The 20,112-nt window shown below is 34.0% G+C and overlaps 1 protein-coding gene across 9 annotated transcripts in view; it reads right to left on the reverse strand.

Annotated features, from left to right (window-relative positions):
* The window catches only part of PCLO (piccolo presynaptic cytomatrix protein), a 419,978-nt gene that overhangs the window by 122,943 nt on the left and 276,923 nt on the right, over positions 1-20,112 (reverse strand). For 8 of the 9 annotated variants that reach the window (XR_006716260.1, XM_045494642.1, XM_045494638.1 and 5 more), the window contains exon 9: positions 18,138-18,228. Coding sequence is in view for 8 of the 9 variants with exons in the window: in XM_045494642.1 (XP_045350598.1) it covers positions 18,138-18,228 (91 nt within the window). In the remaining variant the exon portion in view is untranslated. Of the gene's footprint in view, positions 1-3,330; positions 3,381-18,137; positions 18,229-20,112 lie in introns of all 9 variants that reach the window. The other variant, XM_045494644.1, reaches the window with a different exon arrangement.

Consider the following 20,112-nt stretch of genomic DNA (forward strand, 5'->3'; position numbering starts at 1 on the left):
AAGCGTATATATACAGCACCAGAAATATTTTTATTACAAATGTCAAGGATATTTTAAAAGTACTAAAAGGATATTTTAAAAGTACTAAAAGAAAGCAGAATTCTTCTTAAATCAAAACACAATTAACTATTTCTTTAGATTAAAATTATTTCTATTCAGTGATTGAAGGCCCGTTTTCAACTCTTTCAAAAATCTCTAAATTTTAAAAGACAGCTTTCTTACAGATCCTGTTCCCTTCCCACTTTACTCTTCAAAAACAATCCCTGGAGTCAATGTCAACACAGTACAAACATTCAACAACCAAGTAACGCGGGATTATGGAACCCTTCTGCCATTTATCCAGGTAGGGATATATTTTGCTAAAACATCATTTCCAGGTTATAAGGTAATTCCAAATGAATTTCCTCTCTCCTTTTCTTCCTCCCTTCCTTCCTTGTTTTTACCCTCTTTTCTCCCTCTCTTTCCCTCCTACTTTCCTCCCTCTTTCTACTTTTTTTTTTTTTTTTTTTTAACCAGGGTAAGTGCCTCCTACTTTCCTCCCTCTTTCTACTTTTTTTTTTTTTTTTTTTTTTTTTTTAACCAGGGTAAGTGTTCTGAAGATTGAGCCTCAAAATAAAAAGAAAAACAAAAACAAAAACTAAGCAAATCAACTGTATGCATCTAACTTTCCTGCTGTTCTCAATGGGTCAGAGTTAAATAAGATACTAGCCTTCTCTGGCCTTACTTATGAAGCTTTTCTGTCACCAGTATCTTGGTCCATTGCTACCCCTGTGAGTAGAGATTAATTTATGATACACATTGAATATAGCTGTGTGAGTACAGAACATCATCTAGTATAGGACTTGGTCTCAACTAAGGCTGCTTACCAACAGTTGAGTTCTTACTTAGACAGTAGTCTTAAAGAATTCACCAGGACTGATTATATAATAAGACATTACATAGATACTAATAAAGGGCAACAAATGAAGAAGTTATTACCCATTCTTCATTCAATCAGTTTAATCTATCTTTTAGTGTGCTAAGGATATTTTGGAAATTACAAAATGAGGATTTTAAAATAGCTGGTCACGGAATTTATCTGTTAAAAGTAATAACAGTTTCTTAAAAGACTTGCTTTCACTTTTCATGATTGAATCCCTCAGAGCTGTAATTTACTACTTGTTAAACTTTTCATAAACACACACACAGATACTGAATTTCTAATGTGGTTGGTCTGTCTTTATCAATTTTGAGACATGTCAGTCTGAGATCCCAAAAGATGATTTAAGACATTTCCTTACCATATAGGCATATGTTCAAGATCATTCCATACATCAAAACTTATTATAATGCTACACTCAGAAGAGTACACTGTAGTAGGGTATAGTAGAGTGCTCAGGGCATTTGGTTTTACTTATTTGTTTTTAAGCTTAAAAAAAACAGAATAAAAACATAGCCCATGAAAAACAATTTCAGCCCTATATCATATATGGCATAGCATATGTTTAGAATCTACACATGGGATTATTACACTTTGTAAAGGTATAGCTAAAAGAGTAGTTGTGGAACTCTGAAATCTATTCATTGGTATAAGTGACTATTTTTAAAGATTTGGTTATAGTTTCATTCTATAGATGGAAATGTCTTAAGAGTTAAGTAGTTGCATCCCTACTACCATTTAATTTTTGGTGACTGAATACACCTAAAACCCTGTAGAAAAGGATCAGTGAAAGAAAATTATAATTATATCCATCTTAATAAAGTAGCACAACATGGGGCGCTTGGGTGGCTCAGTCGGTTGAGCGTCCGACTTTGGATCAGGTCATGATCTCGCGGTTCATGAGTTCGAGCCCCGTGTTGGGCTCTGTGCTGACAGCTTGGAGCCTGGGACCTGTTTTGGATTCTGTGTCTCCTTCTCTCTCTGCCCCTCCCCCCACTAGTGCTCTGTCTTAATAAAGTAGCACAACACAACATTTCTTTAATTGTGTAAAATACATCTTATACCACTGAATTCTAATACTTAAAACACTATACAAATACATGTTATAAGCCTCAGTATCTTTGGTAAAATGAAAGTAATGTACGGCCGTGACAATACTGTGGGAAATGAAATTTTATATATAAAGAAACCACTTCAAGCACATAGTAAATTTTCAAGAATTACTGTTGCTTTGAAATTGCTTTGACATTGCTGTGGTTGCTGCTAGTTTTTCATGTATACAATAAAGTAGCATAGAAATATTAAAATTTGTGATAAAATAGAATGATAGAAAATAAAAAGACTCAGAAAGTATAACTTTTTTTTTTTGCTTATTTTATAGTAGCTACATGCTAGTGGGGACATAAGAAGTTTTCTTTATATGATTTGTAATAACTTAAATGTGGACATTTTAACATTTCTATAGCTTCACTTTGATATTTTATGTAGTAAATGCAGATAAAATAAACAAAAATACTTTATAAAAATAAAACACCCCAGCTCAAATCTAAATTATAGAATGCAATAGAAGACCTGGTAAACTCAAGAAGGAACATTAATTTTTAACTGAAATGCTTGTATTTAAATGGTCCTTGATAAGTGATGTTTATATATTACCAATGTTTTTCAACTTTGGACAAATTTTTATCAACACAAAATCCTTTTGCCTCCCTGCTTCTATTCTATCTCAAAACATTAACAAAATGCTTCCTTAGTTAGATGCCTTGAAAATACAAGGGTTTTGCTCGAGTGAACAGCATGGCAGGGTAGAGAGACCGGTAGTCACCAAAGAGAACAACAGAAGCTTTAAAAAGGATTGTCAGAAATTACAGTAATTTCACAACAAATAAGCAGAGATGTTACTGAGGGGGTCTTACAGAGAAATCTAACTTTCAAAACTCCTTTAAAGTATGTAGGGAATATTTATAAGAAAAGAGACATCCAGGGGCGCCTGGGTGGCGCAGTCGGTTAAGCGTCCGACTTCAGCCAGGTCACGATCTCGCGGTCCGGGAGTTCGAGCCCCGCGTCGGGCTCTGGGCTGATGGCTCAGAGCCTGGAGCCTGTTTCCGATTCTGTGTCTCCCTCTCTCTCTGCCCCTCCCCCGTTCATGCTCTGTCTCTCTCTGTCCCAAAAATAAATAAACGTTGAAAAAAAAAATTAAAAAAAAAAAAAAAAAGAAAAGAGACATCCAATGATAAAGGTAGCAAGTCATTAAGAGAAAGTATTACCTTAATAACCTTAGGATTACAATTGAAATATACCAGTCTTTTAAAATCCCTATGTATTTTTTAATTATGTGGTAAATATACTACTAGGTAGTCACTTTTAATGTTCCAGTCCAAGATGACAACAGAGGAGGCTCCTGAACTCACCTCATCCCATGGACACACCGAATCTACAGCTACACGTGGAGCAATTCCCTCTGAAAAAAATCCAGAAACTAGCTGATGACTCCTACATAATGGGTCCATGAGAAAAAAACAAAATAAAACAAAACAAAACAAAACCCACATCAAAACACGTTTTGGCATACCTTCAACTCCTGGGAGCCATCAAGAACAAAGAAGGCAGCTCGAACAATCGAACAATCGTTAAGATTTGAGAGACAACCAAGAGCACAGGCCAGGCTGAATCATAATGTTTACATTTCTTTAATGTTTATTTATTTTAGAGAAACAGAGACAAAGTGTGACTGGGGGAGGGGCAGAGAGAGAGGAAGACACAGAATCTGAAGCAGGCTCCATGCTCTGAGCTGTCACCAGAGAGCACGGGGTGGGGGTGGGGGGCTCGAATCCACAAACCATGAGATCATGAACTGAGCTGAAGTTGGACGCTTAACCGACTAAGCCACCCAGGCACCCCTGAATCATAATGTTTAAATCCTACGTGAAACCATTGCATCAAGACTAGAAGACGTGATTGTTTAATGCTTAGAAACCAACACACAGAGTCAAAAAAATTGAAGAAACAGAGAAATGTGTTCCAAAAAAGAGAACTAGATAAAATTTCAGAAAAGGACCTTAATGAAATGGAGGAAAGTTATTTATTTAAAAAGTTCAAAATAATGATGTTCAATGAAGTTAGGAGAACAATACATGAACAAAGTGAAAATTTCAACAAACAGAATATATAACAAAGTATCAAAGAGAAATCAGAGAACTAAAGAATAAAATATATGAACTGCAAAATTCATAGAAGGGTTTACTATCAGACCAGAGAAGTAGAGAAAAGATGGGTTAACTTGAAAACAGGGCAGTAAAAGTCACCTGAAAGGAGCAATGAGAAAAAGGAATGAAAAAGAGTGAAAATCGATTAAAGGATTCATGAGATACCATCAAAATGAAAGTCAACCTATAGAATAGGAAAGACTATTTACAAATCACATTCCTGATAAGGGGTTAATATAAAAACATAAAAACTCACATATATAGAACTCATACAACTTAGCAGCAAACAAATAAACAATCTGATTTAAAAATATGCAGAGAAACTAAATAGACATTTTTCCAAAAAGATATACAAATGGCCAAAAGGTACTTGAAAGGGTGCTCAACATCATGAATCATCTGGGAAATGCAAATCAAAACCAAAATGAGATAATACCACACATCTGGCAGAATAGCTATCATCAAAAAAACAAGAGATAACAAGTGTTGACAAAGATGTGGAGAAAAGAGAACCCTCGTGTACTTGCTCAAGGGAATGTAAATTGGTGACAGTACTATAGAAAACTGTATGGAGTTTCCCCAAATATTAAAAATAGAATTATCCTATGATCCAGTGATCCCAGTTCTAAGTATATATCAGAAGGATATGAAATGGGCTATCAAAGAGATATCTGTACTCATGTTCATTATAGCACTATTCACAATAGCCAAGATATGAAAACAACTTAAGTGTTTAGTGACAGATGACTGGATAAAGAAGATGTGAGATACACACACACACACACACACACACACACACACACACACACACACACTGAATATTATTCAGCCTTGAGAATAAAGAAAATCCTGCCATTTGGGACAATGGGGATAGACCCTGAGGACATTAAGCTCAGTGAAATAATCCAGACAAACAAAGACAAATACCGCACAGTATCACATATACGTGTGAGAAAAAAATTCAAACTTATAGAAACAGAGAGTGGAAAAGTGGTTGCCAGGGGCTCTGAGATGGAAAAGTTCTGAAGATCTAATATAAAACATTGTGACTATGGTTTTAACACTATATTGTACAAGTGAAATTTACTAAGAGAGTAGAAGTTAAGTGTTTTTACACACCAAAATATAAATACCTGAGGTGATGGATGTCTTAACTAGATGGGGGGGGGGGGGGGGAGATCTTTTCACAATATATACGTAAATCAAATCACCACAGTGTGCACTTTAAATATCTCACAAATTTATAAGTCCATGGTACATCAATAAAGTTGAAATAAAACACAAATAAAATAAGCTGTGTATAAAATAAAATGAGCATATTAAGGAAAAATCTTTATATTTGGATTTAAATTTAAAGTTTAAATCTAGTTTAACTTTTATCGGTTTATTAACATGTTACATTAAAAGTTCTGGTATTTTATGGGGCGCCTGGGTGGCTCAGTCGGTTAAGCCTCCGACTTCAGCTCAGGTCACGATCTCACGGTCTGTGAGTTTGAGCCCCGCATCGGGCTCTGGGCTGATGGCTCAGAGCCTGGAGCCTGCTTCCGATTCTGTGTCTCCTTCTCTCTCTGCCCCTCCCCCGTTCATGCTCTGTCTCTCTCTGTCTCAAAAATAAATAAACGTTAAAAAAAAAAAAGTTCTGGTATTTTAAAGTATTAAAAAGAAAGTTATTATTTTCATTTTAAAATATTATATGAAAATATTATGATATTACAATTATTAGACCATTAAGTTTAGACAAAATTAAAATCCTTGGTTCATTTTGACAAAACCACATACTACATCTAAACAACAAGGAAAAGCAAAATCTTGTAAGTGAACACACTATCTTATTAATAGTAGTCTTTAAATCAATGGAGTTTATTATTCACAATAAAGTTATCACAGGATAATGATGTATTGCAATTTAGTCATGCCATTCATTGGGCTGAAGAAGAAAGATTATCTATATAAATATTAGTGTTAATGAAGTACTAAGGATAATGGAAAAGTTTCCAAAGGATAGTTTAATCGACTCTATTTTTATAGTTTACACATTAATTATACTCCTGAGTGAGGCTATGAAAGTTTATTTTTATATTCTTTCACCTACTAATTTCTGTTATAAATTATCTATGTAAATATTTAGGAAAATAAACTAACATATTAAAAACACAGTAATTTCCCTTTTGTGTCTTACCAAATGCTACATTAATGAACTTACACTTGAGTCTAAAGACCTAAAGAATATTTCATTACTTCACCATTTTCCTTTATCTTTACAAATTTTTGTACTTTATGAGAAAAACATTCCTACAAATACAACGCATATAAATTGCCTTAACAGCAATCCCTACTTGACTGTGTCCAGCAGCATCAAAATGGAAGCACCACATTAATACAAAATCTAATCTGACTCTAAACCTCAGTCTACAAATTACAAACTCAACTATTCCCATTAGCTTTTTCTAACACAGCCAATTGTTGTATAGAATCCTTTTTTCTAGTTTTAAATATATATCCTTTACATATATGAAAGATTCAAAGAGAACATTCTTTGTCACATTTCCATCAACAAAAGTTCACATTTGTCTTTTCTAATGTAATGTGAGTTAATATTAAGATAAAAATGTTACACAAAGCAAGTATAAAAGGCTATTCATACTCACATCACAGTAGAGGAGATGCCCCCCCCCCCCATTGAATTGCCCCATGACTGAAATGGCCATTGTCATGGGAAATAACAAAGACACACACACACACACACACACACACACACACACACACACACAATGTTCCATATATATATATACACACACGTACATATAAAAGATTATATATATGCCAAAAAGTCACAAATAAATATCAAAAGATATTGGCAGTCTGGCTTTGTTTAACATCTTTCAAATAAAAGATATTTGTATACTGATTTTATTAAGGATACATAGGGTTTCCTCTTCCTGAAATACTTCAAAAATAATGTCCACCAAGAAAATTTCCCAGGACTGCCACACTACAAAAATCATGTTTTGCTCATTCAATAACACGTGGATTTTTTTCTTTATTTTAGCTTATATAAGGCAAATGCAAAATTATAAACATAAAGGTAAAATCTGAGGGGGTTTGTATGATACTTCTATAAAAGGAAATAAAAAAACTTAATTCATTTAGCAGTACTTCCAAAATGAAGTAATTATTTGATATGAAATTGGATGTTACAAAATTAGAAGATTGGGTCAATTTATAGATATGGCCTTAATGCTTACTTGTTTAGATACTGATCTTAGGATGACAGCCTAGGACTGGGAGCGGGGTCATTTACTATGTATGTTAAAGAAAATTGTTGTATTGGGAGACACTCATGTAACCTTATCACTATTGGTGGAAATAAAATAGTTTAAACTCATAATACTGTAATGCTATGATGGCCTTTCCAAAATAAGTGCCAGTTTTATTTAATAAAAGGTAAGTAGGAAGAAGAATACTATTGTAATTAAACACTTATGAATAAGTGTTCCTTCTGTACTTCTGGAGATACTATAAGATTGTGGAAGACATAATCTATCTTGACTCCCAATAAGTCACTTTGAATGTAGGAGGAACATGTGACTTGGTTCTAACCAGTAGGAGCTGACAAAGGTAATGCGATAGTCACTACCATGATTTTATTCCCTTAGCCCATTAAGACGACAGTTTTCTGCTGGCCCTGAAGAAGGAACCTGCCATGTGTGAGAGGGTAACAGAGGGAACCACAGGGCAAGATGCTCAAGAGTCTCTAGTTGCTGAGAGTGGCTTGGCTGACAGCCAGGGAGCAAAGGGGAGCCTAGTCCCATAACGGGAGAAACTGAGTTGTGCCAATAACCACACTCGCTAGCTTGAAAGACTATCCCCAAGTTCCAGAACAGAATGCAGCCTTGCCAACACGTAGACTGCAGCATTCTGAGATCCTGACCAGAGATTCCAGTTAAGCTGTGCCTGGATTTCTTGACCCAAGAAAACTGTGAGATACTAAATGTGTGCTGTTTTAAGTCATTAAATTTGTGGTAATTTGTTACATGTCAATAGAAAATACAAAGATAAAAGTGGTTTTCCGTGCACACAATATATATGGACATTATCCTGGTAGCAAAACTTGGGAGACATTTGTGCTTATAGTAGTTACCACAGTGAGCAATAACAGAAGGTAGGAATGAAAGGGAAGATAGGGCAAAAAATCACCTTTTTTTCCTGCATAAACAGAGGAAGAGCTCAGTTCTGCAAAGCTGAGATTCTGGTATAAAATGTGTAGTAAGCATACAGTATCTAGGCAACACTCAATACATAACTGAATGAATATTGAATGGATAAATACTAAAATACACATTTTTCTCCAAGTCAGTCTAATGCATCAATGATGAGAGTGTTAACAACAATATAATTGTATTCTATTCTATTCTATTCTATTCTTAGAAAATGCCTTAAAATTACATCATCCCAGTGGATCTTAAAATAAAAAGAAAAAAAACAAAGCCCCCTCTGTTTATACATGAGGAAAATGAGGCTTTGCCAGGCTGAATGCTCATGGCAACACCTGATAATATGGCAAAGCTAGAAGGAAGCCCAAGTAAGTGACCAGCAACGCATCTCCTGCCTGGTTAGCACCTGGTTTAGAATCAGAAGGGATGGATTTGAGAGCAGCACACCCAACACCTCCTTACCCTGTTCAGTTGTAGAGAGGAGAGTGATGGGAAGGATTGCAATTAGGCTTTTAAGAGAAGAAACCATCAGGATAGAGGAAATGTGTTGGGAACCCACATTTCTCAGTCAAGACTAAGGAGAGGAAATGTTTTGGCTTAGGTGGCCACAGATCATAGCATACCATTTAATCTGTAGCTGGGATTGATTAAATTGATCACTTGATGTTTTGTTTCGTCTATGGTAATTTTTATTTTTCTATTGATGCATTAAAGTTGATGCCATGCTTATATCTTTATCATATATCACAAAGATGAAATTGTTACTTTTTTAGCATTACAGTTTTAATCATGTTTGTATTTTCACATCTATATACAAATATGAACTGCATATACTGCTGTTAAATGAATAAGTAGTTGGAGTAACACTCCTATCTTGCTATGCAACTCTATAAAGAACAAAGTTCCTACAGGCCTGGTAGCATAATAATTGTTATAATTACTACTATTTGGGGGAAGAACTGAGAAACTGATTAGGTGAGAAAAGTTCTGAATTTGATGAGTCACTTTAGACATATAAATAAAATCTAGGTGTCCAGATTATTATTTCGCTACAGTCTAAACCTGTTCTCATCAAAATCAATTTGCTATTGGTGAAGAAAGTGTTCGACGTAGTTCAACAGCTTCTATTTTCCAGTATCTATCAGGAGATACTTTCCATTAAAGAGTGAAATAATACAATTTGTTTGGTTATTTTCATTTCTCTATTTTAAACATTGTTACTACTACCTGGAAAGGACAAGGAATGTTAAGGAATGTTACACGTTGCTAGGTGACCAGCTATGAATGGTCCAACATTCCAGTGAGATTGTGCTTTAAACAAAAAGAGAGCTGCTCTTATTTTCAGCCAATGTTCTACTACAGCAGATATGTTGAACTTTTAACTGTCAGATGTCTCAAAATATATGACTTTGAAGTGATGAATTCTGTTTGGTTTCTGTATGCCATGCCGATATTGTTTTATATTTAATACATTATTTGATTATTCTCAAACTCTTTAGTATCATCTTCAGAGATAGAGCAAATAGAAACAACTAACATTTCAAGAATTTTGTCTATGTGTCTTACACTTTTTTTATATTAAAAATTATTTCTGGGGTGCCTGGGTGGCTCAGTCAGTTAAGTGTCAGAATTGGTCTCAGGTCATGATCTCAAGATTCACAAGTTTGAGGCCCGCGTTAGGCTCTGTGCTGATAGCTCAGAGTCTGGAGCCTGCTTCAGGTTTTGTGTCTCCCTCTCTCCGCCCCTCTCCTGCTCATGCTCTGTCTCTGTCTGTCTCCCAAAAATAAATAAAAACATTTAAAAAGTAAAAAAAAAAAAAAGAAAATATTTCCACCACTTTTTATGTTATGTACTAGCCATAACATTTCAGGACAACGAAGCTAAGATGAAGGAAATTTAGACACTTACCTAGGTTGTCCAGCATGTAAAGAACTTAAGATTGGAGCCTATTTTTTTCCCCATGACTACTTCTACATCCTTGTTCTTTCTATATACTTTTTCTCATTACTCTATTTGTCAAGAAGATATTCCAGGAGATCAGTATAAATCCTTATTCTTTTCAATGAGTCTCATTTCTTATTGCCCAATTTTCCATGGCCAATTCATAATTTTGGATTTACAACCTTAAATTTTACATTAACATTACCATTTGTCCTCCTCTCCTGGAGGTTAAATATCTGGAATGTCTTCACACTCACCTCATGGCATCAATCATTAATCCCTTTAAACTTAATCTTATTAAAGATGCATAGAAAAATGTGCTAACCTATCTCCAGTTAGAAGCAAAGTACTTCCTTAGCAGGAACAGAATTGCACAAGCAATATTTATCCTGATAGATATCAGGAGGAGTGATTATTTTCATGTGGAACTGGCCTTGAAAAGAAGCATTCCGGGGCCCCTGGGTGGCTCAGTTGGTTGAGCTTCTGGCTTCAGCTCAGGTCATGATCTCACAGTTTGTGATTTCAAGCCCCACGTCGGGCTCTGTGCTGACAGCTCAGAGCCTGGAGTTTGCTTCGGATTCTGTATCTCCCTCTCTCACTGTGTCCCTCCCTCATTCATGCTCTGTCTCTCTCTCTCTCAAGAATACATAAAACATTAAAAAAAAAAAATTAAAAAAAAAAAAAAAAGAAAAGAAGCATTCCTTTGTTACTGGGAAAATGAATGCAAGCTTTCATTAAAATTTACCAGAAAGAAATTGTGATTTTAGAAGAGATTCCACCTGATCTACATTTCACTTCTATAAGTTTATACTCAGTTTATCCCTAAAAATAATTTGAGAGGCTTACAATGAGACACTGTATCATATATAATTGCACTCTTATATGAAACTGTGTCATATATAACTATACTCTTAAAATGAGAATAAAAGTGAGGAAATTCTCCTGAATTGGAAAGGAGACATTTCTGTGTCAAGGCCCACCTTGTAGGATCTGTTCAAGTTCCAGCAGTTAGGATGGAACATACATGTTCTTGGAGTGACAGTTACACTTTCTCTTGTAACTCTCGTCTCTGTAATCCACTATTATTTGAAAAAAACATAAAATTAAGCTTAACTAGCTGTGTTGGCTTTTAAAGCTATTCTTAAACACTTCTGATCAGCTTTTTAAAATGTTAGGCCAAAAAATCTCTTCCAGTAAGTATTAACAAAGGGGAGGCGAGGAAGGAACTCTATGGCAGGGATAGGGCAGAGTCCCTGATTTCTCATTACAATCAGTTGTCAACATTCTTGAGGAACAAAGCAAGGATGTCTGCTCTCACTATTCTGTTCAACACTGTACACAAAGTTTTAGCAAGTGCAATAAAGAAAAAAATTCAATTAACGATTCTAGTTGGGAAAGGAAGAAATAAAGCTGTCTTTATTTGCAGATGACATGAACTTGCATCCTCAGAAAATCTCAAGGATTCCACACAAGAAAACTAATAGAACTAAAAACATTAGTGAGATTATAAGATAAAAGGTCAATATACAAAAATAAATTGTATTTCTATAAAACTGCAATGAATAGTCCAAAATTGAAATTAAGAAATAACACCATTTATAAGAGCAACAAAAACAATAAAATAATTGGGATATATTTAACAAAAGAAATGCTAGTCTTCTACACCGAAAACTATAAAACTTTACTGAAAAATATTAGAGAAGATCCAAGTAAATGAAGAAATATTACATGTTCATGGATGAAATGGCTCAATGAAATAGATAGCAGTTCTCTCCAAATTGATCTATTATTTCAGTGCAACCCCTATCATAATCCCAGCAGGCTGATACTAAAATATTATTAAAATTAAAAAGATCTACAATAGCCAAAACAATTTTGAAAAGGGGGACTTATATTACCAGAGTTCAAAACTTAATAAAACACAGTAATAAACAATAAAGTATACTAGTGGTGAAATAACAGTTAGTCACATAGTCAAAGAGAATAGAACTGAGAAACCAAAAATAAATCCTTGTATTAATGGTGATTGTTTTTGACAAAATGTGCCAAAGCTATTCAATGGGGGGATTTTCTTTAAGGTACTTACACAAATAGATATCCATTTATGCTTCAAAAAAAAAAAAAAAAAAAAAAAAGAACGTGGACTTCTGCCTCACACCATATACCAAAATCAACACAAAATAGGTCATAAAGCTAAATGTATAATGCTTCTGGTATAAAAAAATAAGAGAAAAATCTTTGTGACCTTGGGATAGTTCTTAATACTCTATCAAGAGCTCAGCCTGGTCGGTACAGGAAAAAACATATTGATAAATTTAATTCCATTAAAATGGAATTCATAAAATATATAAAGAATTTATACAACTCAGTAAGAAGACAAACAACCCAAATGAGTACAGTATGTGAACAGACATTTCACCAAAGAGACAGGCATTGTTTATAACCACCTGAAATATGCTCAATACCATAGATCATTAGGAAATCGGAAGTTAAAACAAAGAGTTCTTATCCACACCCACCCCAAAAGGTAAACATTATCAAGTGTTGGCAATGACATGGAGAACGTGGAACCCTCAGACGTTGCTGGCAAGAACATAGTATGGTATATTCATTTTGGAAAACGATTTGCCAGTTTCTTGAATAGTTAAAAAGAAACTTACCATAGAACCCAACAATTCCTCTTCTAGGAAACCGTTAAAAAAATATCATATGGTTAAACTCAAACTTGTATGCAAATATTTGAAACTGGGAAAAATTCAATGGATAAAAAAAAAAAGGGAGAATATCCAAACAATGCAATGCTATTTAGCTATAGAAAGATCAAACGACTGATACATGTGATAAAATAGATAAACTGCAAAATGTTGGTAAGTGAAAGGAGCCAGACACCAAAACTGCATACTATATGATTCAATTTATATGAAATGCCCAGAAAGGGCAAACTTAGATACTGAATGTAAATCTCCTGCCTGTGGCTGGAGCGTTGAAGGTGGATATTGCTAGCCAGCTCAAGGGAACTTTTTGTAATGACTGAAATGTTCTAACACAAGACTGTGGTGATGGTCACAACAATCCCTAAATACACTAAAAGTAATTGATTTGTACACTTGTGCATTTGTACACTTACAAATGTGTACACACTTACAATGTGTACACTTATGTAAATTATGCCTTATTAAAGCTGTTTAAATAATAATAAAAAAGCTATCCATATTTGGTATTGCTACCATCTCAGATCCAAGGAGACCTGTTACATTTGTCTCTTGTTTCTAAAAGCTCATAAAGATGGTAGACTAACGAAGAATAGAAGATGAGCCAAAATTTTCACTGAAGATACTGCTGTCTTTTGAACCTAAACATATTTAGTGTTCTTCACTAGTACACTTGCTAATTAGTCTTTCTAGCCGTGCAGATGTAGCCAATCCATTATGGAACTATACATAAGCAAATTATCTTTTTTGAAATCAGAAGAATTTCTTTGGCTTGTTTGAAACAGCTGTGTTTCTAGAGCCATAAGACGGCTTTAAATAAAAAAGAGAGACTCATTTCTTTAGCGTTACATTTTCTCCTTTTTTTTTTCCTGATAATTTCTAAGAGAAGGGGAAATAACATTTGTTGAGTGTATAGTAAGTACAGGATTTTGTGCTGGGTTCATTTGAAATTATGTGAGACACATAGAGTTGGTCTTATTTTACAGATGAGCAAATTTATTCTCAAAATTTAAATAAGCAATAGAGTTGAACTCTAACTCAGGTCTTTCTTCTGAAATTCACTATCTATTCTCTTCATTTTGTTGCCTTGTGTTTGGTTGAATAAAGACTTTCAAAACCATTATTCAGTTGTTGATCAGCACCTATATCTTTGAAGTTTACAGTTAATAAAGGATCTATTTTCTAAAAATTACAGATCATTTAATAGAAGATTGTATGCATGTATTTCTCTGTGCAAACATCACAAAGATATAAATAATGATGCATATATATATACATGTGTGGACACACATACATGTATGTATAGGTATGAACAATAAAAGTTTTATAAATTCCATGACTTTGTCTCAGTTGTTCCTAAAATTCTATTGTAATAATTACTTGCATTTCAGATTTTCCCACCAAATTATGAGAACATTTTAGATAATAGTCTGTGTTGTATTCATTCTATTACCCTTGCAATGAACACAATGTAAATCACACCAGGGATGTTCTACCAGTAAATATTAACAAATAACTAAAAGTGTATCTAACATGAGATATAAAAACATTTGCAAAATATGTTTTATGTTGCATGAGTTTTTATAGGAAGAACAAAAACTTATTTATAATTTTTTAAAATCTATATAAATATCGTTAGAGTAATGGTTCTCAAACATTTTGGTTTTAATGAGCCATTTATACTCTTTGATATTACTGAGGACCTCAAAGAGATTTTGGTCCTATAAATTCCAGCTCTCTATATTTTCTGTATTATAAATTAAAAGTGAGAGTTTAAAACATTAATGAATGTAAACTGATAAACTCATTCTATGTTAAAATAATGACATTTTTGGTAAAAAATGACTGTATTTTAAAAATGGGACACTTAAGAGATGGGTGGTATTGCTTTACATTATTACAAATATACCTAATATTGAGCTAACTGGAATACAGGTAAGTTCTCATATTTGCTCTGTATATGGTCTGTTGTGATGCACACATCATGTAACCTCTAGAAAAAACTCTACTGCATATTCACAAGGAAATGAGAGTGCAAAGGCAAGTGTTTCTTAGAATTTACTATGAAAATAGTTTTGATTTGGTGGATTTCGTGAAAGAATCTTGGGAACCATGAGGGTTTCCTGCTCATACTTTGGGAAACACACGGGAGAAACAATGAGAAAAAACAAACAAACAAAAAAACAAAAACAAAACAAAAAACCCCACACACTTTCTATTCTGGTCTCCTATTTTGAAATTGTTTTTTATTCCAAAAAATAAAAATATATTTTCTCTTTTTATGAGGTATACCTGTTTTGTATAATTCTTATAAAATATTTTAATGCTACTTCCATTTAGAATGGTTTATTAAACTCTTATAGAAGATACACAGTACTTCTACTTTCAATGAGTTTCTATAACCAAGATGAAAATGTACTCATGGCCATTTGGCCCTCTGTTTGGGAGAACAGATACACTACCGTTCTCTTCACTCTTTTCTTGCTTACAACCTCATCTTATTTATAAAGGCATTTAAGTTGTTAGTTTAGATAGCTTTTTCACCACTGATGAAGCTACTGGCCACTGCTCTTTTTCTCTAAATATGAAAAACAAACAGAAGCTTAACATTTTTTTTATTATGGAAAACTGCATGCACATAAAACAAATACTGGAGGCCAATAATAAAACCCAGGGTGGTCAGTCTTCTAGCTCCAACCATTACCAAACCACAGTCAATCTTTTTTCATCTATTCCTTCATCATTCTCCATGCAACTAATTTTGAAAGAAATCCCAAATATTGTTTCCTCTGGAGACATTTTAGTATGTATCTCAAAAAAATATGCCCTTAACATTAACGTAAAAATGGTACAACATAGCTAAAAAATGACAGTAAATCCTTAATATCACCAAAAGTTTAGTCAAGCAAAACAGGCTTTCGGTTGAGTGGCAAACAGCAAGCAGAGAGATTAGCCTCTCTGATTGGCACAAATGCTCTGCCTAAGGGCTTGCCTGCCACTGGCTTAGACCTTCTGGGCATTGTTTGCTAAAGAAGTCATTTCTCACTCTCGTTGTGCATATACCTGTACTTAAATCCTTTTGAGGTACTGAGGACTTACTTAAAAACAACACGAGTTGTTTCAGAACATTTAATTTACTATGGGATCATTCTATCCAAGGACACATGGAAAATATATTCAGTAGTAATTAATGCAGGGAAATAGAATGGGGAAAATATTTTTACTTTTATATTAGGTAAATATCAAAAGGAAAAGGGGCATGCAGAGAGACGATACACTATACTACTAGTAAATGTATTCAAAACAATGATTCTTGCTTCTCATTTCGTAAAATCTATATACAGAGGAAACCGAATTTAGCTTTCAGACTAGAATATTTACAACGAGATATCAACCGTTATTATTTCTGTCTTTTTTATACTTAAAGCTTTTTTTCCTAATTGTGGTAAAGGAAAGCAAATTAAAACAATGAGTTACAAAAGACAAATACTAAGGTTGAGGGAATGATTAATACAGCATGAAAGTAAGAATATGGCTAAAAAAAAGATACATTAATATAGAGTTTTGATGATTTAGTAAACCAGTTTGAAGATTTATGTTGCTGGCAGTGGAAAAAATTTTGGCATTGCTGGGAAGCACTATGTTGTTTTGCTTTATGAGCTGGAGGGAACTGAAATAGTCTGCAGAAGTAACTATTCCATAGAGTTATTCCACAGTAATTATTCCAATCCACAGAGCCCATGGATTTTAAAACTCACCCTTGGGACTTTCATCACTACTTAAAATACTGTCTGTATGCAGTGAAACTATGGGAGTTTAAATTATCTGTCTCTGATAGGAGAAAAAATACCAATCTTAAAAGGAAACAACATTAGATTCCTAATCGATTCATTCTCTATGAAAATAAAGAGAGTAAAGCTGCTCAAAGTAAAACCTGTTCCACATCCACATGCTCCATGGTCTAAAATGTGCAAGGAACAATAGCAAGTGAACTGATAAAAAAATACCTGTTTTTGTCCTTTGTGATATCAGTCCTTAAAGAGGAAAAAAAAAAAACCCTCCAGCACATATCCATGTTAGATATATCACCTATACATACACTTATATATATGTATATACGAACATCTATATTTATGAATATTTTCTGTTGATATACAGTGTCTATATACACAAGGAATATACTTGAGGGAGAATATAGGTACTGTTCATCTTTCAAAAAGTCATTAACTTTGACGGAATTTATATTGAGTCTCAAAGATTTAAACAAAAATTTTAAATTTGTAACATAAAACTTCCATCATCTTTCAGAAGCATCTAGGTCATGAAACACGAATGCAAAACCACCACACCGGGGGAGATGAAGGAAGCATGACAACTAAAGGCAATTTGGAATCTGGATTGGATCTTGCACCAGAAAAAAAGAAAAAAAAAAAAAGAATTTAGTGGGTCAGAAGGGAAACTCGAAAACTAGATAAGGCTTGTAGATATTTTAATAGCTTCATATTAATGTTAACTTTCTGGTTTCGATATCTTATTGTGATTAGGTAGATGTTAACATTAGGGAAATTAGGTAAAGGACGGACAGAAGAAGTGACTGTACTATTTTCTGGGGGGCCCAGGATTTTGCAGGAATCTAACATTATTTCAAGATAAAAACCTTTAGAAATGTGTCCTAAGCCTTGGGTTACATAAGAACACAAACAAGCAAACAAACAAAAACTCAGGAAATTGATAATGTTCAAAGTGACAAGGCAGAGGGGGATTTATTCCTTAGAAGAATCAGAGGCAGTTCCCTATTTCCTGTAAAAGAATGTTTTACAGTTCTAAAACCAGTCACCATTTTGCTCAATAGGGAAATAATCATGGAGTATTATAATGCCATGTATGTTTTGAAAATGCAATTAATGAAAAAAAAATGACCTAAAGACGTAGCAATCAGTAACGTGTCATATTAATGACTGTGCCGTTACAATCTTTTATGTTCGAGTGCATAGTCTGCACTTAGTTTTGGAAATTCTCCCAAAACACAATCTTTGACATAAAAAGCAGTGTCTTCTAAAATTTGGGAAGCCATCTAAGCTGAAATCCAAATACATGTCCCGGTCTCACATTAAAATAAAAAAGTAGGTCATTTGATTTCCCTTACCTGAAACCGTGTGATCCTTAGAGTCTCTTGTTATTTTTATCCTTGCGTGAGGAAAGATGTAGTGCACAGTCTTCCCGTTCATCTGTATAATCTAAGACATATATGTGATAAGGTGAAAAATCAATGTTTAAAGACAAAGTGTAATATACAGGATTAGACTTGTTTTTTAAGTGTGTTGGTTTAGTTAATAAAAGATTTCCTTATCTGTTTCCCCTTGGCAAAATGAGATTTCTGAAACCAAACAAATTAGTGAATGCAAACTTGTGTCTTCTGTTTTATGGAACTTGGCTTCTAAATGAGATTTGTGAAATAATGAAAGATAAAAACAGTGAAATATTTGCTCATATCAGCCTTAATAGGATTTTATTAGGATGAAATCTTCTATCACCTTGGAAAAATATGAATGAAATTACAAACAAAATTAAGTTTACTAAAGAAGTTTAAGAAGTGCCTGAGTGGCTCAGTTAAGCGTCTGACTCTTGATCTCATGGATAGATTCTTGAGATGAGCCCCACGTGGGGCTCTGAACTGACAGCAGGGAGCCTGCTTGGGATTCTCACTCTCCTCTCTCTCTCTGCACCAACCCCCAACCCTCTTCCCTGGCTGAGCACACACATGTACTCTCTCAAAATTAACAAATAAACATTAACAAAAAAAGAAGAAGTGTGTGAGAGTACTGAATCAAAATATTAAATAGAATTTAGAACTCAAGAGAGGTTGACTTTGTGAGGAAGGGTCTTTGAATACTCGAGTGGTTTTAATGTGTAAATCCAGATGTAAGAATGTTAGAATTCTATCGCTAGAATTTTACATATTAAAAGTAACATATGCATTGAAAACTGCAAACTTAAATTATAGCCTTTTGCTTTTATTCTCTTTAGGAAAGAATAAGCTTAATCAGGTTTCTGATGAACAGAAAACATTCCCCAAACAACAGCAGAATCCTGTGGAGTCCAGGAATAGTATATGATTTCTTCAAAGTAAAACTGAAATGTTGTCTGCAAGATTATAAACCTATTATGGTAAGTATAATCAGTTAACCTAAGTAATGCATACTACCATAACTTTGTAAACTAATGAAAACCTTATTTATTGGGGGAACTGGGTGGCTCAGTCACTTAAGCAACAGTCCTTGATTTTGGCTCCGGTCATGATCTCATCGTTCCTGAGCGGGAGTTCCATGTCGGGTTCTGTGCTGACAGCAGGAACCTGCTTGGGACTCTCTCTCCTCTTTCTCTGTCCCTTCCCCTGCTCATGTGCTCGCTCTCTCTCTCTTTCTCTAAGAATAAATTAAAAACATTTAAAAAAGAAAACCTCATTTATTTTCATGGAAAAAAGAATCTATACATTTTCCTTTTTTCTTCCTGTCTTGTTTCCTCTGTCAGTCTCTGTCTACCTCTCTCTCCTTTCTTCTTCACTCTTAACTTCTCTCCTCTGCCTTTCTTACTCCCCCCACCCTTCATCTTTTCTCTTTCTACTTCTGTTCTTTCACATCCCCCAATCCACATTTAAAGATCTTCATTTTTTTTTTACTAAAAATTAAACCATGTGCATTGAAAATTCTACAACTATTAGATATACATGAATCTTGGTTTGATACTGTAGATAAGCAAAACTGGTATTATTTCACTTTATTTTAAATTTCTTTAATTTCATGTTTTATTTAACAACCATCTTAAAAAGTCACGTTTTCCACTTGGTCAAAAATAAAGTAGGAAGACACATTTTCACCTTTTGTTACTCTTTCCAAATCTCTAGACTAGGGAGAGTTGTATGTAATCTCAATGCATTTGTTGCACAGCTAGGAGACAAGTAGGATTTTCCAAAATTTTCCCCATAATTTTATCAGCTAACAATGATCACCTTCTAAATTGTACCTATGACGATGTTAGTAGAGGGGATGTTAGCATCTTCATTTCTATAAAATGTTGCTTTCAGAACATCTCCTAACACCTCATATAGTTTCAGAGACTGT

This window comes from Leopardus geoffroyi, chromosome A2, assembly GCF_018350155.1.
Source record: "Leopardus geoffroyi isolate Oge1 chromosome A2, O.geoffroyi_Oge1_pat1.0, whole genome shotgun sequence".
Taxonomy (NCBI): Eukaryota; Metazoa; Chordata; class Mammalia; order Carnivora; family Felidae; genus Leopardus; species Leopardus geoffroyi.